At 37.3% G+C, this 23,822-nt stretch overlaps 1 protein-coding gene across 1 annotated transcript; it reads left to right on the forward strand.

Annotated features, from left to right (window-relative positions):
- The first annotated feature begins 6,414 nt into the window (after positions 1-6,414).
- Positions 6,415-17,336, forward strand: LOC137405275 (grainyhead-like protein 2 homolog). The gene is made up of 14 exons (XM_068091507.1): positions 6,415-6,593; positions 6,753-7,673; positions 7,775-7,905; positions 8,186-8,280; positions 8,388-8,452; positions 9,228-9,339; positions 9,639-9,733; positions 10,730-10,891; positions 11,443-11,512; positions 12,037-12,226; positions 12,465-12,532; positions 14,183-14,268; positions 15,523-15,584; positions 16,308-17,336. The coding sequence occupies exons 1-14, from the start codon at positions 6,432-6,434 to the stop codon at positions 16,426-16,428; spliced, it is 2,340 nt and encodes a 779-aa protein (XP_067947608.1). The 5' UTR covers positions 6,415-6,431; the 3' UTR covers positions 16,429-17,336.
- Positions 17,337-23,822: the final 6,486 nt, after the last annotated feature.

The following is a 23,822-nucleotide window of genomic DNA, read 5'->3' on the forward strand; positions in this document are numbered from 1 at the left end:
TTCACTGAGGAACTTAAGTTGTGGAAGAACTTGGTCATTGAGGAACTTAAGTTTTGAAGAATTTTCTTCTGAAAATTTAAATAATAAATAAGCAAACAGCGGGATAGACCTTTAACAATCAAATCATGTATTTGGTATCTTATTATTCTGTGGAAAATTAAGTCTATTGTTTTACCAGATCCGAGTGATCAGATTGCGTACCATAGACACTATATTGATTATGTTAAATTTCGTTATTATTATTTTGCACACTTTCTGCAGCTGCATTTATCAAACCAATTTTAGCCTTCGCTAACAAATGTAGGCTTTATTCAGCAACAAATACATGTGATTATCGCAGCCGTTCATGTATTCGTAAGGTACTGATACATGATATAGTCCCTGTCAATGTTTTCATGAGAAATATTTAACGTGAAGGAAAGTCTTGAGTCAATTTTTGTCACGCATGTTTATGATTATGACCGTGTATTCATACGCCTTATCTTGATCAGCCATGTTTGTGGGGCTGAAAATAAACCTATGTATGAGTGGTGTTGCTGTGGGTTGTGCCACATGCAACTCCTTCTCAGTGTCTCAAACTTAGCCAATAACTAGAGCTCATTTGATCCTCTTATTGTGTCCATCCACCCTCACTCACTCTAATAACATTTGCGAAGTGATTCTAAATGAAGCACCATTAGTTGGAAAGCAAATAAACACGGATTAGTAGCGTATCAGCACAGCTCAGCTACCGAAGACTACTGTATGGTCTTCCTGTCATACGCAATATTAACTATCAGTCACCCACGTGTGGGCAGTCATTTAGAGATGAAGTCACCACGGAAGGGTGGTACTCCAGTGATAGCGTATGTGATGCTACAGTTCTGTTCATTCTAAATAACTTTATCAGCAACCAGCCATAAAAAGGAAGCCCTTCACAGCCCATATGTTTTTATAGACTATGATTGCAGTCGTGATGGGCTGCGGACAATAGAGTTCTAATTCAGAATATGAAACACTCGGAGTTGTCTCGGTTTGCTCAGTTATCGGTTGACTCTCGTAAATTTTATATGTAACTTATGTAATTAATAAATAATATGGAAATCTGTGATATTTACTAAATTATTTGTTTTGACATTAAATTTAGGCAACACCTTTATGTTGTTATTTTGCTTTGTATCTGCCAATTGTGGCTACACCTTAGCATCAGAGAACAAAATTGCTTGAAAAATTCTGCAGCTTATAACTAGATCTTAGATAATATTTATTATAATTATTATTTGCACAAATAATAATTCTTTACCCAGAGTTGTTTCTGAAATAATTCACCGTGTTGCCATGCTTCAAAGATTGGTCCTTCATACCACTCTTTGACGATTGAACATCTACATAGTTAGGATAGGACGTTGATACTTCATAGAATGGATCACATTGATGACCCTTTCATGAATGAAAGCTATAATTTTCAAGGTGTTAATATCAGTTTGCTATAATAAAACACTAGTTTAATCTCATTCAAAACCGAGTTTAAAACTCATTGCCACAAAAAATTTGAATAGTAGAACTAACATTACTGACATTGTGAAGTGTGAGCGATAAGCAACCAGGATTGGGTCGTACCCATAGAGTTATAGGGGGAACTAGGAGGAGATAACTCTATTATCTCGTACCTATGTATAATTTGCTTGACAGTTTATTAGTTGTTGAACATATTTTGGTTTTGGTACTATAGTCCACTGAAATTTTGGGAGGGAGAGAGGGAGGTTCGTATCTCTTTCAGACGTTGTGGGAGAAATTTTGGTGAATGCATGTTGGCATCTTCATTATTCCAAATTGAAATTTCAAGAGAAATTTTTGTTGACGTCGTATGGCGAAAAAAACGCCATAACGAGGAGACAAAAAAATCGTGTTCCACATCGTAAGACGAAAAACCGTAATACAGTGATGTCGTAACCCGGGGGTGCGCTGTACCCGGGGATGCACTGTACCTCGCTAGATCTATATAAAGCACTTTGGTTAAACTATCAATTAACGATTAACGCTTTTAGTATCTCCGTATAACAGCAGGAGTTAACTCCTTTGTCATCGGTTAACACTCTTGTATAACAATATCAATTAACACTCTTAGCGTAACAGTGTGAAGGATTGTTATATGAAAATATGGTTACTTCTCAGAGTAGGTAAATACAGCACATTTGCCTATCCTTGGAACCTCATCTGCCCGTTGTATGTAAGGCTTATCAGAACTAACAAAAACACCAAAGTACAGTCAAACATGGATAACTCGAACTTCATGGGACCGAGCAAAAGTGTTCGAGTTATCAGAGCATTCAAGTTATCAGAGCACTGTCACAAGTCCATATATTTACTTATTTATTAGTAGATACATGTACATATACAAACTATAATATAAATCAAAAGCACAAATGGCTTGTTTCAAATTAAATGCTTCTAATGTAAAGTTTAAAACGTTTTCATGAAAAAGTATAGAGATTTTTCTATCACTTGAGATTGGTTTGTTGTTTGAGGTGATGTTATTGCCAGGACGTTTTTCAGATTGACATTGGCAAAACTTGATCGTTGTTGAAATGCTCAAAAGAAAAGACATTTTTTTCTTTTGGGGTTTTACCCACGATCAATTTTGCCGTTTCTTCTTGAAGTTTATGCAGATTACCTTACTTTACCTGGGATTCGTTAAGAGCAGCACTCCGAGGCAGTTCAATTAGAAGTTTTACGAGGTTTTACGGTACATTCTATATCACTCACGCTTTTTTAATAGATACTTATTGAATGTACACACGTATTCTGTGTTTAGGTCAAACGATGAATAGTTTTTTGTAGCTCAGACAACGTATACGTTTAATTACACCAATTTTAAGACGTTTTAAACATTCAACATTCCGACGTTGATTCAACACGGAGTCAACGTCGGAAAACTTCATCACGGGCTAGCCGGGTCACGCACTCAAGGATTATCGCCACGCACATACAAAACAACATGCGATTTTTGTTTTGTATGTGCGTGGCGAAAATCCTTGCGCGCGTGACCCGGCTAGCCCGTGCTATTCATCGTATCGCAGTATAAATCAATTTTTACCAAACTTTTAGAAAAGTCGTTGACAAAAATATTTTGCCGATGGTGGTAATAACGACGCTTATGAATTACGAAAAGATGAAGTTTACCTCTATGGCTTTGAATAGAGTGATTTTCTAAAGCGATAACAACCGTTTCGGTAGCCGTTGGGCAAAAAAACAGTTCGAATTAACAGTGTTGAGTTCGAGTTATCTATAGCAATTTATCATTACGTGGGAACGGACCAAAGGAAATGTTCGAATTAACCATGTGTTCGAGCTATCCGTGGACGAGTTATCCATGTTTGACTGTAGTTCCAAATGTCTAAAGATGTTAGGAAGTAGATGCAACCAGTAGAACACACTAGTTAAATCGGTTAAGATAAGGTATTTCAACATTGCGTTGTTTGTGCTCTGTTGCGGTCAGTTGGCGCACAAGCAGGACTGCGTCGTGAGTTCTTTTAAGAGGAAATACTCAGCCCTTTCAATCTAACATCAAACCTTTCCAGCATATCAGACAGTTTGTTATCACACCTAAAGTTGATCTCTAATTGTTATACTTCCAAAAGCCTAATTGGTTCCACTGCCTTTTTCCTACTCCAGTGGTCTGCTATATCACGCATTGGTGATGTTTACGTGGGACATGATCTCATCCTTACAGGGGCTGCCTAACCCAAGGTTTATGACCGTCTATTTATTACTGTCAGAATCTTCAATTCATTCGCACTGACGTCAGCTTGAGCCTCAAGTTTTCAATTCATATTATCTCATATAAATTGCATAATATGAGATAATAGCTAGCGGATAGCTAGGGGGCTCAAGGTCTCTTTTGAATATAAAATATATTGGTCAAGATTTTATCTTGTTAGACGAATGTGTTTTTTTCTCTCATCGTGTCTACCGTTTGTTTGGGCATAGCTATTTACCTCATCTAGTTGTTCAACATTGATACGTGCTCTGATACAAAGGCTGCGATGAAGACCTACCTACAGTCTATTCACCTCGCATGTCATTCGTAAAAAGATTTTTGTTTACAGAAAACAATTTTAGCGTCAGAGGATTGCGTGACAACGTTTAATTGCTGCCTATTATTTATGGAAATGCTTATTGACTGCTACCTGTGAAGTGTTTCTGTGAGCGACTTACGGAATTCATCCACTGCGCACTAATTGTATCTAATAACAGTTGGACGAATATTGACCCACAGCTCAAAGTTTCATCATGAAATGAGAGGTCATTGTATCTGTAGCCCATCAAGTCTTCCAATTCTAAGGAAGTGTATGAAATCAGCTAGACTAGGTGACCGTTGTGCGATGATATAGGAGATAGGGTTATTATTTTTGTTCTCTATTTGTACTGTTGTAGTATCGTAGCTCAGCAAGTGAAGGATTTATCAGAGGACGAGTGCTGTATTGTGTCACTCTATGAAAATGCATCGGAACTCTCAGTTCAGGTGATTACGCCTTCACTATTTACCGCTGTCCCACATTCTCACTGTATGCACACGCTTTCTCCCTTTATGCAGATCGGCAAAGAAGGAATGCACTCGCTTTTGCAAACACCCCATGTAGCAGGTTGACTGAACTTTTTTGACAGGAATGTTTATTCTCTCTAAAACCTTTAATGCTCAATCGGTGAGGTAGATTTGTGCAGTCATTGTTATTCCAAGAATTTTACTACTGAAATTGCTGTGAGAGCCTGTACCATGAAGTAGAGCTCTTCAATATAGGATGCGCTCAAAGGGTGTCTATTGATGTCTAGGAATGTTTCGGAAATGTTTATACTTGTACGCATGTAAGTTGTAAGATAACTAGAGAAATTTATGAGCTAAAGATCTGTGGTCAATAAAATAGCAAGAAAAGGGAAAATTATTTTTAATTCATTTTAACAGACTCCAAACACTGTAGGCATTGAGTTGTACGCTGTTAATTTTTTAGGTTGCATAAATGCAGTTTGTTGAAAGGTGGCTTTTTGATGTAGAATTCAAACGTTATCATGATTTTTGTTATAGAAAGAATAATAGTGTGCGTTTTAAAGGCTTTTCTCCCATGATAAAGTAACTGGTAATTTATTGAAATAAGTCAACTATAAGAACGCTTCTAGTCAGGTCTCTTGGCAGAACTTGAAAGCTGGGAGCCACTATGTATTAGAATGGTTGTGGTTGGTAAGCTAATGAGTAATTGGAGTGAACATTATATAGTCCATTAAAAGGCAAGATAGCCTATAGCCTAAATTGTTTTACAACGTGAAAGAATATTTTCCAACAATCAATCACAAGAAAATTGTGAAAACTAAAAATTTTAAACACTGTAAACAGTCGGCACAATGTTTTTATTATTTGCCTGTTAGGTGAAAGTTTATATTTTGGTTTTGCAGCTTAGAGTGTGAATGGCGTGCTGTACTACGCAGTAGCCCTAGAGCCTCCACGCTAGACTGTTAATACAGTTAGTCTTATAGATGTTTAGAATGTATTAGTTGGCTGACACACTCAGCCTTTTAAAGGTTTACTTGCAACAAAATTTTAGTTCCTTTTATCAGAAAGTATCAGTATTTTTCTATCATTTGCGATTGCTTTTGATGTTTGAGGTGATTCGACTGCCAGGATGTTTCTAGATTAAATCAACAAATATTAATCACGATTAAAATGCTCATATCAAGTGAAAGTGTGATTATGTCGTATATAGTCGCTAAGAGATCGACAGAATAGAGAGGAATAACGCTGCAACTTGAACGCAATAGCCGATAGCAACTAGTGACGTCATTTCGTATATATTTTTCTTCTGAGCATTTAAATCTCGATCAAGTTTTATCAATTTTAATCTTGAAACATCCTGGCAGTCAAAACACCTCAAACATCAAAAACAATCTCAAATGATAAAAAATACTGATACTTTCCGATAAAATCAACTAAAATTTGGTGTAAGTTCATTTTCAACAGAGAACTTGGCTAGGCTATGCTCGAACAGTGCAAGGCTGAGAGTGATGATTAAGTCCCAAGCGCTGGTAAGATCGCTGTGTGACGTGTCGGAAGGGATTCGGTCAGATGAATTCTGTGCGGAGCTGCTAGTTACAGAGAAATAGGAGTCATGAGGGAATAGAAGTTTTAGTTTGATTTATCAACATTTTAGACTCTATAATAAAGTAGACGATGTCTCTTGATCCTAAAGTAGAGCATTTACTTTGTTAGGACGACTCTTTTTGTTTCAATGAACGTTTGTCTTTGACTGAAACTATTCTTTGCGGTAGTAATAGTTGTCACCGAAAGGACGCAGTAAATTACCTGGCTAGCAGTTAAAAAAGTCAAATGCGGACATTTGTAGGAGCCAGAGACGGCCAGCTCCGACCTGCTGGGGGACTCTCTTAGCATAGAAGACTTGCTCATGGCGGAAGATCGAGAAGCAACTGAGAAGATTTTTACAGATTATTTTGACAGTGACCCTGCTGGTGTGGCGTGTCTTTCTAGCGAAGAATCGGAGTTGTCGTCAACCTTTTCCGACATAAAAGATAAAGTCAACAATGAGTCAAATCCTGCATCTGTATCGGTACGCACTAGATCCATGACAACAGTGATTGCGCTTGGATGAAGTCTTTATATGATTATACAAAGCCTCACCTTACTAATTGCTATTTGTATTGCTTCTTATATTTTGTGATCAGGTGCTCATCTGAGTAAAATTATATATCATATGAAACAATTGCAGGCAGTGGACACCAAGCTTGTCAGAGGCGAGCCTGAAGATGCAGTACTTAAGACCGAACCAGAAAGCCCTCCAATTGCATCAACTGTAGTGGACTCAGCACTGCCTGTGAGCCAAATGCCCCAGACTTCACCTTCCATGCCTTTGGTCACTGTTAAACAACAGTATCAGCTTCAGCAGAATATTCCAACTAATCACCCTCAATATATGTACCCTCTAGCTCCGCCTCCTCACGCTCTCTTCGCCCAGGCTGCCCCGCCTATGCCTTATGCCATGGCTCCACGGTTTTTACACCCTATGGTTGTAGAGACAAGCACGGGACACTTGCACCTTCAGCCATTTATTAGCCAAGATGGACAGATAGGAATAACACCGGTGACACCTTGTCATCCACAGATGCAGGCTATTCCTCCAGTTCCTGTGGATATGCACTGGAGTCGGCCTTGCTATCCAAATGCTAGTGCAAATGGTATCACAGGTTTCGAGGCGATGCAGATGGCACCCCAGCAAGCCATGTATCTACCTCCCAAAGACATGCTGCAACAGTATGCACCCCAATATGTTGGCGGTGCGCAGCACACGGCTGCCACCTCACAAACAGCCACTGCATTCCAGAACAGCAACACAATATCCAAATCACATAACCAGCAGTCATGCGCACAGTCTAGGGATGACAATCATGCTAAAACATGCTCACAAGATTGCTCTAATCTTCCTTCTCAAAGCGATCAGTTATCTAAAACAGCAAAGGACTCTCACAAAACGAATACATTGCAGAAAGCCTGTGCACTATCAAATATTCCAATGGTTTCTGCGTCTAAATCTGATCAAGCAGCATTCCCTACGGCAGCAAGTCTTTTTCTGAAATCTCCAGATAGCGGCTTCGGGGAGGGGCAAGTGGAGCCCGTTTTAACGGAGTGTGAGGTAATCCATGACCTTAGTCTAATTGCATACATCGGATGTCTTAATTCACTGACTGTAAGCTCAGTTCCTAATGTTATAAACCATTGGCACATTTCATATAGGTGAGTGGAAGCAGCCCGAGTTCTCCAACCACTAGCTCGCAGCGCATGAAAAGACGTCGTAGCTCTATGTGCAGCCATTCACGACAATCTAAGGCTACTAACAATGAAGCGGCGATCAGCTTCAGAAAAAGGTGCGTGAAATTTTCTTAGAATGAAAGCGTTTTGTTGTTTGCTTTCAAAACTATTAACAGAGCTTAAAGCTTTTATTTTCTACTTTTCTATGAATGAGTCGGCTAATCGGAACTCCGCCTACGCATTGTTGTTAGCGTGTATAGAGTTCCATTTCTCACGCATTCCAGTCTTTCAAGTCTTGTAGGTGGAGAGATAGCAGACTGCATAAGAGATGGGCTGTTGTGCAAGAGCAAAAATATTAAATTGTTTCGAGCTTAGCTCATGTGTTTCATGTTGCAGGGAGAATGATGCCACTGGCTATGAGATATTTATGGATGTCGCAACATCATGCAGCGCTAAGTTAGATGAGGACCGAATGACCTATCTGAACAAAGGTGACTTGATGCGTGGATACTCCAGAATGTTCTACAAGCTCTCTTGTGACTTGTCTTTCTTTTTTGACTTGTCACATTATACTTTAGTGCTTTTCTCTCTTTTGTAGGTCAACTTTACACGCTTGTCATTCGAAACACTCTCCCTCTTTCGCACCGGAGCACGTTTGTTAAGGTATCTTTCTTTGTTGTTAACCACCTTGTGTATCATGCGGACAGAATCGTTCCATGATGCTAAACTAACATGGCCCTACGTTTTTATAGCTTTATGCTGTCAACTGACCTACTTCTTTGCGTCGATATGCTATAGTGATGTTTCACTACAAATACCAATTTATGATCAATTATTCAATACAGTCGATCCTCAACAAACAGTGTTTAATTCCATCTGAGATCATTGTTGAAGCGAATATTCTGATAAAAATACACTGTAATTCATTTATTTGGTTCCATAGCCCAAACACCTAGAGTAATTCTTGAATTGGTACTGCATGTAATACCGTTGTATTAGACTATGTAAGTAAAAAAAAATCAATAAAAAGATGGTTTAGTGTTTCCATGTTACCGGAATTTCATGCTCGACGATTTGTCGGTTTGAAGATGGAAATACCCGATTTGCTAATCTTACTAATTTACTTTCAGGTGAAGTTTAAAGTAACTTAATTGATTTGCTATTGTTATTTTATTTTTTTCTGCCTGTTTATTTTTACTCATGAAACTGTTTCAGCAAACTTTGAGTTTCACATACTGAAAATTGCTTCTGGTATAGAGTGAAGTAACTGCTCAGACATTACATCACATGGGGGGAATTCTTATAAATAAAGGTGTGAATGTACATACCTTTTTCGTGGTGTTGCGAGTTTGATTTTCTCACTGTGGCACTGCAGTGCCTTTGCTATATTCCCTGCTTTATAAACCATCACTAAAAGTGCCTATCGCCTGTCTATTAGTCGGTGATGACTCTGAGGTTCCGGGATGAGAGCAATAGAGAGACTGTCTCAAAGAACTGGTATTACTGGAGCACCAGGCAGGAGGACTCAAATCCAAAAGCCCTCGAGCTTGGTAGGTTACTTACGCTGAAGCACTAAAAGCTTTTGCAATGGAAAGGACAACCTCGTCTGCGAGATCTTTACGAAAATATCAATGCAGTAGAACTTTAGTCTGGGTTCCCCGCCTGCGGAGACCACAGATTAAAGTGAGCTAAGCAGCCTTTTCAAAGCACAGTCTTTGCCCCTAAATTTTACAAATGAAATATTTTTCATATAGAGTTGTTGGAGATTAATGTAAATCATCAGTATAATGTACTCTCTATTCTTCCTAGTTTGTGTTCCATCATTTATCTGAATGTAATGACGTTGTAGGCTTGAAGGATGCAGAAGGTATTGTTGAGAATTCACTGACGTACAACGGAATTAATTCTCTTACATTCTCATGGCTGCCTCAGGAATGTGTCAAGGTATATACCGCTACATTCTGCTCTTATCTTCCCTTAGATGAATTGACCTGAATAGTCCAGCGACTGTCTAGTACCGAATAGCTGCACTTGAATTTCATGGTTGTTTAATCATAGGAGACTATGAGCCTCAAGTTCATGGTTGTATAATCCTTGGATACTATGACTCTCAAGATGAGCCGACTACATATAATAGTTAATACACTCAGGTTTCTTTACTTATTTTTCACGTTTGGTGCATTGTGGGATAGATTATCTTATCATAGCTCGTTCAATAACAACTCTTCGTCAATTAGTAGCCACAAGCATGCGCATCCATATGCTATAAATTTGATGATGTTTAGAACTAAATGTTTTTACTTTTATACATTATCTTATTTTTTATATTATCTTATCTTTGTTTATCTTTGCTCATCTATGCTCACCGGCTAGACACGTGTGCTCGATTTGCTTATTAATCCAGTTGATTTTTTAAACTAACAGAGAATTAATTTTACCGCAAAATTAGTGAAAGAATTCTACATGTTTGTGAAATTCTATGCAGACTTTGTAGAACTGCATAAACGTTTTTATGAATTTTTTTATAGTTTTATACTTGCTTTGGTAACTCTTTGAAAAGCTAAAGCCTCTATGTATAGACATATCAGAGCTTTATGTATAGACACATCAGAGCTCTATGTATAGACCCATCAGAGCTCTATGTATAGACATAACAGAGCTCTATGTATAGACACATCAGAGCTCTATGTGTAGACATATCAGAGCTTTATGTATAAACACATCAGAGCTCTATGTATAGACATAACAGAACTCTATGTATAGACACATCAGAGCTCTATGTATAGACATATCAGAGCTCTATGTATAGACACATCAGAGCTTTATGTATAGACATATCAGAGCTTTATGTATAGACATATCAGAGCTCAATGTATAGACATATCAGAGCTCAATGCATAGACACATGGAATTGCTAATGTAAGTATATTTTTGCTGCAGGTACAGTTTGCTGTGCATTGTCTAAGCACTGACTTCACGAGTCAAAAAGGTGTGAAGGGACTGCCCCTGCATATACAAGTCGACACATACGATGATATCAATGCATCCAATAATCTGCCAGTGCACAGGGCCTACGCTCAAATCAAAATCTTTTGTGACAAGGTAATAGCTCAGTCCCTCACAATAGCTCAGCCCCCTTATGACATCATCTATTTTGGCTGTAGATAACATCACATATTTTTTCTGTGTGCAGCCATAGAAGTCAACAATGTCACATGACCTGCTTCGCTATATTCTTTTCTAGAGCTCAAATACATTACATTTTATATTGTTGTTGTACACGATTACAGAGATCATGGCATCACAATGTAGAACTCATTGTGCTACCTGTACATATATATATCTATATAGATAGCAATGTCTGTGCACGGTACACGTGTAGGCATTATGTGGAGCGGACATAGCGATTATGCCTTGCATGATCTGACAACGCGGTAGCTGAATTAGTCGATATAGCGCATGGCGTATCAGTTCAGAGAGGTCAATATAACAAACCTTGAGGCAAGAAACAACATTCATTATATAGGAACATAGGGCAGCTGTCGTAAACATCTGAATTGCATCGATGAGAAAATTGGCCAGACAGACGCATTGAATAGCTTGTGTATTTTGGACCGCCCACTAAAATTGATTTAGTCTTTTGTTGTTGGCAGGGGGCTGAAAGAAAGGCTCGCGATGAAGAGAAAAGAAAGGACAAGTCAGTCAAGTCTACAGAAAATCCTGGTAAGCTAGTGACTAAGTGGCTAATATGTACAGTTATTTGGCGTACTCATTGATTGTACTGCTCTGAGTGCACAAATACCACGTGTGATGATATGTTAGTTCCTTTCTAATTGTCAAAATGGTAGGACAACTTCTCATGCAAATGAAAACAAGTGAGGTTTGTTATAATTACTATCAGTCATTTATTGAATTATCAAATTAGTTAAGAATAATCTGCCATAGGCAGGACCCTCATGTCTTCAACTTTTCCAATTGCTCGGATTAGTTTCCTTGGGATCATGCACTGAGATGGTTGTCCATTGCTTTTCTCAGGTTCTATGTCAGGGTTGTCTGGCAGGGCAGGGTTGTCTCCCCTTGCACTGGAGCAATGTAAAACTAGATGCCTCTCTTGACATCTCGTATCAGACCTTGAAACCATTGCCTTGCTGCTTGGCACTCCAGAGTGTTAACCACTGCGCTACCAATCTTTTAGACAGCTGCTGTTTTTATTATTGCACCAAGTTTATGTCGGATATTTTGATTAGGGGCGAAGCAAAGTGCAGAGCAGTACCATTCCGTCATGGAGAACACTCCTTTCTACTCATTGTCTGACCTGTTCACGGATGTCTTTATTTACAAACCGGCCAGCTTAACTACAGACACATTCGATTTACCATTTAGAGAGTTGATGGCATCTAGTGACTCGCTTCTACTAGGAGATAACATTGTGCCAAGGTGAGCCAGGCATCATCATTAATGCAAGGTAGAGCTGTAAGGCCAGCAAAAAACTAATGAAGAATGTTCAGTCTGATTTGCTTGCTTTCTACAGATTCAACCCAAAGGTCTAAAGTAGACGTAGTTGTTAGAGCGTCCAGTCTTCATTGTACGTCTCATAGTTATAAATTTATGTAAAACATTAAATTTTACCAAGTTGTTATAACTCGTACATTTGTATTTGTGATAAACTTTGTAGCATCATGGACAATGATACGCTTTTTCCACCTGGCCAAAAGAAAATGAAGTTGAATGAGACGGACAAAGGTAGGTACTTCGATATATCTTGCAATTAATATTTCCAAACTTAAACATTGGCCGAAGCTTCCGATCTTGAAAGCTTCTGCTGAGGGAAGCAGCCGACGATGTAGCTGAAATCATAAGCTAGCACTGAACATCTTCAATCATGCACAATTTGGCCAAGCCAAACTGAAGCGCCATTTATTCATACAATTCATCCTCGGTAAATTTTATATTCATTTTTTCTTAAAAGTTGATTCAATCATGATACAAAATGTGACAAATGAAATCATATGATAACCACATAGGGAATTCCTGAAACAAAATTAAATTTTTGAGTACATTCTGAACTCGTGTGGCCATTGCTTGCAAATTTTGGTTGTTTCAGTTGAGACAGGCCCGTATTCCCTTGGGCGGCTGGCCGGCTGAGCCGCCCCAACTTTTTAGGAATTTTCCGCGGCTAAGTACAGTCAAACTCGGATAACTCGCCCTCGGATAAAATGTAACATTTCATCTCGAACACGAGGTTAACTCGAATGGATTTGTTTGGTTCGTTCCCATGCAATGATAAATTGCTTCAAATAACTCGACCTCAACATCATTTACTCGAACAGTTATTTGCCCAATGGCTATGGAGACGGTTTTCATTGCTGTAGAATATCACTTTATTCCAAGCCATAGAGACAAACATAAACTTTTAGTAGTTGTTAGGCGTCATTATTAGCATCATCAGTGGCAAAATATTCTTGTTAACGACTTTTATAAAGGTTTGCAAAAGGTCAAGTTTTACCAAACATCCGTTTGGCCATGTCCCATCGAAAGCGTGGAAACCCCCAGATGAACTTAAAATAAAATACGCAAAATTGATCTTTGTTAAAACGCTTAAAAAAGTTGTCTTTTTTTCTGAACGTTTTAACTGCAATCAAGTTTTGCTTGTTGTTATCTAAAAACGTCCCGGCAGTCACATCATCTAAAACAAAACAAATCTTAAAAAATAGAAAAATGTTGATACTTTCTGATAAAATTTTTAAAACTTCACATGAGAGGCCCGGCTGAGGCCCTACATGAGAGAAACCTGTTGGGGGCTTACACCGCCCCCTCCACACCCCAGGACTTCATAACTAGTCGCCTAACATTAGCCGCCCCAACTTGCAACCAGTGAATACAGGCCTGAGTTGAGATATACACTATTTGGACGCCCCAGTTTCTAGGGCGTGTGTTGATCCCCTTTAGGCTTATGTGGGGGAGTAGATGGATGTATTGCCCTTAACAGATAACTTTATCTCTAATAGTCCTCTTCACACATGAATTTCTCACCATATCTTATCTTTTGTCAATTAGCTTGTAGTAAGCGCAGCCACATGGCTCACATTTTAGAGTTTTATTGCCTGTCCACCTTCCTTTCTGCGAATTGAGAGCTGTTGCGATGAGCGCCGATGCAATAATTGCTATCGCGATGAGTGCTGTTGCGATGATATCGTTGCGATGAGCGCTGTTGCGATGAGAGCTGTTGCAATGAACGCTGTTGTGATGATATTTGGTGCAATGATCTTTGTTGTGTTGAGCCCTGATGCGATGATCTTTGTTGCGATGAGCACTGATGCGATCAGCACTTTGCGATCAACGCTGTTGTGATGATATGTTTTGCGTAATTAAGCTAGATTTTATGTCTTTTAGTATTCATATATGTGCGAGAAGTTGATGACTCTGCATTTACAGCAATTCTATTGGAGACACCAACAGTCTTAGGACTTTGTACAGCTGTAAGTATCTGTTTGAACTGTAACGCTACTCCAAACTATCTATGTCAAGCTTTCTAGGTTATTTTGCTCTAAAACCTTGATTGATCTCCTAGCTCTACAGTTAATGGCATGATAGAAGTGTTTCATATCCTTATAAAATAGGCTTCAAAATACTGAAATTTTGTACTATTCCAGATGATTATTCACACTTATTTGCATCTCTCTATTTTTGGCGTTGAGTTTCTAATAAATTACTCATTTTTAACAGGCCAATACATGTACTCTATTTAAAGTTTTTTGTTTGAAATTTGACACAAAATTTCAAAATTAAAAATTCATTCTTTACTTATATTTATGGTCACATTTTTCATGACACGAGTTTAGTAAAATTCAATTTCAACAAGCCATCGCAAATCAAAATTACATGATATGACATTTAGAGATTTATTTGTAAAGTAGTAAAATACTAGTAATCCTACTTATCATGAAATGGATCATAAAAAAGTCCCACTCTTCACCATTCAAAATGTCATCACTAGAATTCTCTTCTGGAATGACATGTTTTTTTTTTCGAATTTAATGCTTTTTTCATAGTATTTGCCCACAAGCCCACACTTTGGTAATTCATTTGACACATCCACTACCGTCCATCCATCCTTATTTTTGTTCATGAATCACGATTCCTGACCAAAAGGTGTCTTGCGACGTTGTTTTTCTGTTGAGATGTACGTGTTATCATAGGTAGCAGTTTCATTCTATTAGTAAGGTGGGCCAATACGATGTTGAAGTATTTTTTTTGTAGCTTGTGGTTTTCACTAGAACTGTCATCTCTCCTTCTTTTGTTAATTGTTGTACGTATTGCCGACAGCACAAAAAAACATTGGTGTTTTTGGCGATGGCGTTTTTGAATGCCATTTCTTCAGCTACGCATCGCTCGCCTCTGATGCCGACTGAACTATTGACGATCAAATGATTCAAGCCAGAGAAGGGGGTCAACTTGTATGGCAAGTACATGGCAAAAGCAGGATTTTTAAACCATACTTCAGATCTTGACTTATTCACCGGGTCCGATTATTGTACCACAACAGATTGAGTTTGAGACTTTCAACTCACTAACTATTATCTGGAGGTGTTTCCACTTGAACTTTATCTACTAGTTTAGTTTCATGTTCAAGTATCGCTGTATCGCTTGTTGATTTAAACATGAAGATTAACTAGTGTCTATTTGTAAACTCATCATTCTCTATTAATATACATGCTTTTTTTGTTTGGCAGATTCAAGAGAAGTTTCCATTTGTATCACATATTAAAACGCTGCTAAAGAGGACAAATAAAAGGTTTGTAACAAACTATTTGCCATGTCAGCTCAAATCCACTTTACAGCGATCAAGAATTTTATAGTAGCATTTGATTGACTGTTTTGATTACAGGTTTTATTTGTCGAAGTCTGTGTAATCGTATTCTTTGTCGATCGTAACAGTAATCTGCCAGAAATATCAAAAGTCGATTACATTTTCAGCCCTTTTTATATTCAATTTTGTAAATAGGACATTTGATAGATTGATTGCGTGTAGTTTTTAACAATCTCTCTACCTGCTAAAATAAAGAAGAAATTGTATTATTAATGGCACTTTTTTTGAGGTCCAGTTTACTGTCTTGTCAGGTCCTGACGATTAGGATGTGTACCTCCACCTTGATTCATAGCCTAATTTTTTCTCAGGTTCTGGCAATTACAATGTGGGCTTCAAGTCACATCCTACTTTTTGTCTGATCTTAGTGATTAGGATGTGGGCTTTGAGGCGCAGCCTACTTTGTTGTCAGGTCCTGGCGATTAGGATGTGTACCTCTACCTCGAATCATAGCCTAATTTTTGTCAGGTTCTGGCAATTGCGGATGCGGGCTTCAAGTCACAGCCTATGTTTTTGTCTGATCTTGGTGATTAGAACGGGGTGAGGCACAGCTTATTTTCTTGTCGGGTTCTGGTGATTAGGACTGTGGGCTTTGCTGAGCCTTATTAATTTACTACAGACTGATTAATGTACCAAATGTTTTTGTTTTAGAATGTTGGTGCGCATGGATGATAAGCTGATAAAGCACCTGCTGCATGAGTCATCGTATGTGATAGAGTTTAAGAAACTCGCGGACAATTATGAAGTAATATTTACTGAAACAGATGAATGATGATACACTTCCACTTTCCTTAACTCAAACCTTATCTGTGATATATATTCAAGATGACCCCGTTCTATATAAAGTAGTATCAACTAATGAAATCAAATTTCGTTTCTTGCAGGGTGGAATATCTCATTGTATAATAAGTAACAAACTAGTGAATTGTTTTGCACAAGTCTTTGTACAGTTTGTAATGACTTTGAAATTAAAACTCAATTTGCAATTTTATCAATTTGTCGCAAAGCATGTTTTGTTATTCAAACTTTAATGAATGTATATGTTTTTTCCACTTTACCCACATCTAAATTGATAAAGTATTTGAAAAAAAACTTAGTGTGATATACATGAACGTGTTCACAAAGCCATATAAATTATTGGATAATTAGAACAGAGACAGCTTTCCTTCGTCACACCATGTCTATCACCATTAGCTGTGAAATCTCCTGATGCTGATGGTTTTTATTTGGACTCTAGCTATTACAATGAACCAGAGTCAAGCTCAACACATATTCTTAGGTAAACCTGTTGTTTTTATGTAATTTGTTCTGTTTCTTATCATATTTTGGCACTGAATAATTTATTAGTAATGTTTTAGTGGAGTCTTCAACAATGTAAAACAGTACCTATATATGACTTTGTATGTAGTGTTAAGTACTGGAACGAGGTTAGCACTATTCACAATTTTTTAAAAGTTTATCATTTAATGAAATTACATATGTGTATGTATATGTATTATACTCAAGCTGTTATTTGTGATGAGAAGGCTATTTTCATTTTACTGACCTCCGCTTGTCCGGGCTATATATCATTCCATAAATTATACTCTTTTGATACAGGGTCAGTTAGAAATTAATATAATTCAAATTTAATATTGTGTGTTATTGAACAATTTTATTATTTAATATAATATACCAATATAAATTTATGAAATTGACTTCTTTATTGCCAAGGTTGTCAATTTAATGAAGGATAATTTTTGAACAGCAGTGTTTGGAATTTTACTGCTGCACAGCGAATAGCTAAAAGTTGGTACATTTTATTTATGTTGTTTGCATTTTTAATCATGGTTCGCGTAAAATTCAATTCAACAACTAGTAAAAATATAATATTTTTCGTCTAAGACTTGCACAGTGTTTAAATATTTACTAGGAGTTGTTTTATCTAAACAAGACAACTCTCTGTTTTTTTAAACAGAAGAGCCAATTGTTCGTCAGAATTATTGACCCAGGATATAGAGTCGTAGAATGCCCGTCGCGATCGCGAATAAGGATTCATAGATGTTATTAAACGATAGTTATGTCTATGGATAGGACTCAGATTCTTCAAAATGAAGATTAGCGCTTTTCCCAACATCCGGTAGCATGCATACATTTCTAAACGGTTGCGTTTGCAAACAATCGAATTAGTTTGTAAAATAAGTAAAAATATCAATAATATTGTTGCGATAAACTATGTTTTACTTTTGACTTTTAAGAGTTTAATCAGGTAGGCTCATACTAATTACGTTCATACATCGTACTATTTCAGATTCAGTTAGTTTTAGTTCGCAGTAACAAACTTCTAAGACTATTCTGTACTAGTTAGTACCTAACGTTAAACCCCAAGTATAATACTGCGTTTGTAACTTTGGGGTCCATGAGACGAAGATTTGCCTCATCAAATATTCGAATAGGACTTTGTTTTGTTCTCATCACTTATGTTTTGTAAATGTATTAGCACCAGGTTTCAGGTTTTAAGGGAGTCACCAAAAGCCTTTGTAAAGGCAGATGTGGTGTTCAACTGAAATAGGTCGGCGAAATACGTTGCAAATATCACTTTAAAATTTATTAAATTGCGTGTTTTTGTGGGCTTTCGGGGCAATGTCTAAGGAATTTGAAAAAAACTAGGCAAATACTGATTTAAGATATTATTAATGTTTGTTCGTTTGGTAACATCGTTTGGATTTGCTTCGGTCTGCAAAACGTGTTTTGTTGCTAGCTTGAGGATTTAATCAATTCAATAATGCTATAGTAGATTTGAACTAAAATTTAGTTTGATTTGTATATACAAAAAGCTAGTAACTTGTAGTAGCCTATACATTTTGCATACATAGTTCCTAATGAGCAAATATAATTAGTACATATTCACAAACAGTGGTAATTCTTTTTTGCTACAAATAGTACCATGCATTACTTGAATAGTATGTTGATATGTAATAGCTATCAGTGCACTCACTACAATTGTAATTAATTACTAACAAATACGTGTAGGTCTAATGTAAAAAATGAGTATATCTCGGAATGACTTTTAAAATAAATTCAGTTTTTTGTGTTGGCTGCATGCTAATTGCTGCAAAATTCGTAGCAAGTTCAAAGACGACTGAATAATGAAAAAGAGTATGGCACTGACGGGTTCACCGAACTTTCAATTATCTATAATTGATGTTTACTGTAGTAGCTGGGAGAACAGTTTCTTTGTAAATACATCTAAAGTCTATTGTTGGCCTCTTTGTAATATTTATTGCGACTGATAGGGTATTAAATTGAGTTTTTTGGAAAAAAAATGCATGCAATGCCTGTCTTGTGAAACCTCAAACAAGTCGATCCAACATAGGAAAGGTTTCAGCTAGTTTTTAAATTGGCAGCGATAGTTTATAAAAAAAAGTGAGAAGTTGCATTCCTATCAGCTTTGGATAATAAATAACATTTGTTACACCATTGGGTAATACCACTCTGCCAAAATCGTCAATTACATTACGCTGCTACTTCTCACGGGTTGGAGGAAAAAAGGGTGGCCCTGCATCTCTTGTATAGAAGCTATCTCTCTACTGGAAAAAATAACTTTTGACTTTTTACAGAAACCTTGTGGAAATTATCCTCTGGTTAATTCACATACATTGTTTGCATATCTGGTTATTAGCTAGTCTCCCACAAAATATACAATAGTTCAATCTAGAAACTCGTTAAATCTTGCTGCATTGAAAGAAACTAATTGCAATGGCAATATATTCTGACACTACCGCAGCATCTGCTTACCGGTTGGATTAATGGTACAAATGCGATAAAGAGAAAGTTTGAAAAGGTCTAATGGGCCATTCCATGGGGACTGGTCCAATGTGTGTGCTGACCCGTCACAGATATGATTAAAACTAATCCTATGTGAAAGAGCATGTTAAACTTGGTGGGAATCCAAATTTTTTAGTCTTTAAACATTTCATGGCGCTGCCGGCATCACCCCAAAGTTTGCCATTCAGGAAGGGCGACTCCGAATCTGATTTTTTTATGTTTTTTGATAACAAATATCTCAAACTTTATCTGCTAAAAATCTGAATTTTTAGTTATGTCTTCTTCCACATGTGATCTATCATTTTCATTTAAAAACTTGTCTATCGGAGGCTGTCATTTGGGGTCAGAGGTCGTTAAAGTAGGTCAGCGGGCCCTGTTTTTGGCAAGTTTTGTAGAATTAAAGATGTAGTTGCGTCAAATTTAAGTTGATCTTAAAAGAAAGCATTTTTTTTCTCTATCAGTTGATATGTTGTTTGTTGTGTTACGCGATCGCATTGCCAAGATATTTGAAGATTAAAACCGAAAAAATCTGATCGCCGTAAAAACGCTCAGGCCACAAAAACGTGCCCAGACTTGCCCAAAATGATGTCACGCGTTAGGCAACCTGTCTCTATCTCTCGTATTCACATCGGCTATTTGCGATAAAAGTCTAGTCTTACGCGGCTCTATTGGCATATATCTTATTTTGTATTTGCTCATGTTGGCTAGAATAAAATTTTAAATCTTGCTACAGATGCATTATTATGAATGTTTCAAAGGCCTCAAATAACGAAAATTGAAAATTTGTTCTACTCACTTTCTCCAAATGTTGTGTAAACATTTGGGTACCGACTACCAATTCTACCGGTCTACGGTAATTCTGTCAAGTCACTATGTAGAACGCGGTCTTTGTATCAGCAGCTACCCATTATACTAACGATATACCGCCTTTTATAAGCCCCGCCCACATTATGCCTGTCGCCTATCTTTGGGGCAGGGCTGTATATCATTGCCTACACCGTCTACGTACTAGTTTCTTACTAGTAGTATTCTTACCGAATACTACCGAAGTGAAATAAGCAAGCCACGTCTTTGAAAAGAGTATAGACAGGGATAGAGTGTTAAGGATGAAAAGTCTGCTGCAAACTGGATTTGAACTCACCTTCTCCAGTTCTGCGGACATCCATATACCATATCCAATTCACTACAATATTCTGCAAATCATGTTTTGCATTATTTTCAACAATATTATTTTATTATATAATTTTTACAAGCAAAATTATTTTCATCTCGGCATAAAACTTTTGTTAAAAATATTCATCAAGTCGTGGCCACTCAGATAGTATTAGCTGATACAATAAGACAAATTCATCTACTGCAACAAACTCAAACAAAACATCATGGCTTATGCAGCACGCATTCAAGTCTCTCTTTCCACTTTATGGCAGTTTCCACACTGACAAAGCTTCTTCGGCTGGTGGGACGACATAAACATTCTGTAATCAGTAAAAAAAATGCAATAAATATATGTCATTCATAGATATGTCATTCTAAAGCGTATCTATTGACAGCTTCCAAATTAGGAGTTAAATAGATTGCGAGTGTAATTTTAAAAACGAATAAACATTTAATAAAGGCACAAGCAAGCCAAGCTAACGATTCGAAGCTTTGGTTCTGGAAATTAAAGATTTGCAATGATCAATCGATTTTACCCACTTCCTAGGAGTGAAAATAATTGGTAATCATGACTCTAATTTACCAAAGAAAATTCGAAAAAAATATTAAAGCTAGGTAAAACGGCAGATAAGCTATGAAACGATGATTGGAGATAGCAAAGAATTATCATTTTATTAATTAGTAAATGTATTTATGACTATAAAAATATTATATTTACTCAAGTATAGAAGACTCTAAGTTAATTTACCTCCATTCTGTCTTCCTCTGCAGCGAAACGCTGCTGACGCCTGTCAACAGCCATAGGCTGTCTACTCCAATATTTTACTAAAAGTTGCTCAAATAACTCTGAGTCGCAGTCGCTATACAAAACTATGTATAACTTAGTAATTGTTGAAACGCGTTGAATCAGTAACGTTGAGAATTCTCTAACGATGAGATTCTTCGAGATCACAGACAACGCGTTTTACGAGTGATAACATTTATTACGGCCTATATAAAGATTTCGCGCTCATGATTGGCTAACGAAGCGACCTCATATTTATCGCTCGTGGTTTCGTTTCAGATACCTTGCTTGTGACGTCACGAAATAGGCACCCGCTGGAACGTGAGCTTTTTAAAAGAGGGCCTCATTCAAACGCATATATCTCTGGACAGGGTTGGTCTACAAAGACAAAAATGGCATCAAATTGTAGCTGATGTTTTAGCCTTTTATGGGTCCTAATTTCATTAAATTGACTTTTTTGACGCAACTACATCTTTAAGCTATTTTAGCGTCACGTAAAACCCCAATTTTTTTTTATTTTTTGGCTATGTAACTCTTGATATATGCTTATTAATGTATTTTCTACATAAAAATGATTTATATTTGTCTGATTTCATCCTCGTGTGGGTGTGGGCGGGACAAATCCAATATGGCTGTCGTCGGCAGCGATGGAAAAGGGTGACGGAAACCACTAAAAATCACAGAGATAGCGTGAAAAATTATATAATAAAATAATGTTTTATACATATTTCGCATGCGCTGATTCCAAATCATGTCTCAAAATCTATGATATTCTGCTAGAAAATAGGTTAATAGCACAATGAATTGAAGACACTTTTATAAAAAAAACCATTTTCGGTCAAAACACACATTGATCGTAATATATGCAGAAACTGTATTTTTAGTTTGGATACTTGCAAAGACAACGTCGAAGAAAAGTATTGCCCTCAAAACTCAAAGAAACTGATAGAATATAATGTCGAAGAACTAAATACGTCTTTAGAATCTTTAACAACACCCATTAAAACGAGTCAAGTTTTAAAGTTACCTCTGAAAAGAAAGGCAGAATATGCTGAAAGGAAAGCAGAAAAAACTAGAAAAAATTTAGAGAGTGTAATAAAAATATCTATTGGTGTAGCCGCTGCCAGCGAAAAACCTAAAGAAGATCCTTTTGCGGACCTTATGGAGGATATCAGAGAGAAATTGAAAATAAGCACAGGTAGGGAGCAAGTTTCTTTGTTAACACTTTTGCCCCTTTCCTGGCCAAGAGATCAGATTAGCAAAGACTTCAATGTGTCCGAAAGGCAAGTCAAAGAAGCAAGAGAGCTAAAGCAAACCAAAGGCATCTTAGCCGCACCCCAGTCCACCAAAAAGGTAATAAAGGTTTAGCGGCTAACATAGCAGCTGATGTAGAAAGCTTCTACAAAAACAGTGAATTTGTTCGTTTGATGCCTGGAGCAAAACAGGTCTCAACACATAGAAGCTCTGATGGTACTAGAGAATATGAACCGCAACGCCTGATTTTATGCAATCTTACCGAGTTGTATAACCATTTCTGCCAACAAAACCCCATCTGTGGTAACCAGATAAAGCTTTCAAAATTTTGCGAACTTAGGCCAAAGTTTTGCAAAACTGCCAGTACAAATGATACTCATTCCGTTTGTGTGTGTACCATTCATCAAAACTTTTGTTTCATGGTCGAAAAGGTGCCAGAACTGAATCACTACACGGATGTTCTTGATATGCTGGTTTGTGATCGTAAGCAGGCAAACTGTATGTTGAGAAAGTGTGAGAATTGTCCAGGTCAAGCAAACATTGAAAATCGCCTTTTTGAGCTGTTTGAAAAAGCTGACTATGAAGGAGGCGATGAAATCACATATAGCCAGTGGGTTACTACTGACCGGTCAAACATTGTAAAACACTGTCCAACCATCCCCGAATTTATCGACACAATGTGCCAAAAAGTTGATGAACTAGGTGCCCACCATTACATAAAAGAGAAGCAGTCTGCATTTCTCCAGAATCTGAAACAAAATCTTCAGACTGGAAATCATCATACAGATTGATTTCACTATAATTACTTCTTTATTGTATAAGATGCCTCCCAATCGTTCCACTGGAACAATCTCCAGGTCACACTACATCCTATAGTAGTATATTACGAATCAACTGAGGGAAAACTTTTACACATATCTTACTGTAATGTAAGTGATTATTTGCATCACAACCATTTAGCTGTCTATATGATGCTCAAAGATTTCCTTCCTCGACTGAGACGTATACTGCCAAATCTTACGATGATACACTACTTCACAGATGGCTGCACAGGCCAATATAAGTCATACAAAGCCTTTTGTAATTTGATGTTTCACACCGAGGATTTTCAGGTGCCGGCCAAATGGCACTACTATGCAACATTGCATGGAAAGTCTGCCTGCAAT

The sequence above is a fragment of the Watersipora subatra genome, chromosome 1 (assembly GCF_963576615.1).
Source record: "Watersipora subatra chromosome 1, tzWatSuba1.1, whole genome shotgun sequence".
NCBI lineage: Eukaryota > Metazoa > Bryozoa > Gymnolaemata > Cheilostomatida > Watersiporidae > Watersipora > Watersipora subatra.

Bases quoted from the DNA above. Each gene is read 5' to 3' on its own strand.
- LOC137405275 (XM_068091507.1), top strand. From the start codon at position 6,432: ATGGCGGAAGATCGAGAAGCAACTGAGAAGATTTTTACAGATTATTTT. The intron at 10,892-11,442 runs GTAATAGCTCAG...TGTTGTTGGCAG, and splicing joins TCAAAATCTTTTGTGACAAG to GGGGCTGAAAGAAAGGCTCG. The intron at 12,227-12,464 runs GTGAGCCAGGCA...TAAACTTTGTAG, and splicing joins GGAGATAACATTGTGCCAAG to CATCATGGACAATGATACGC.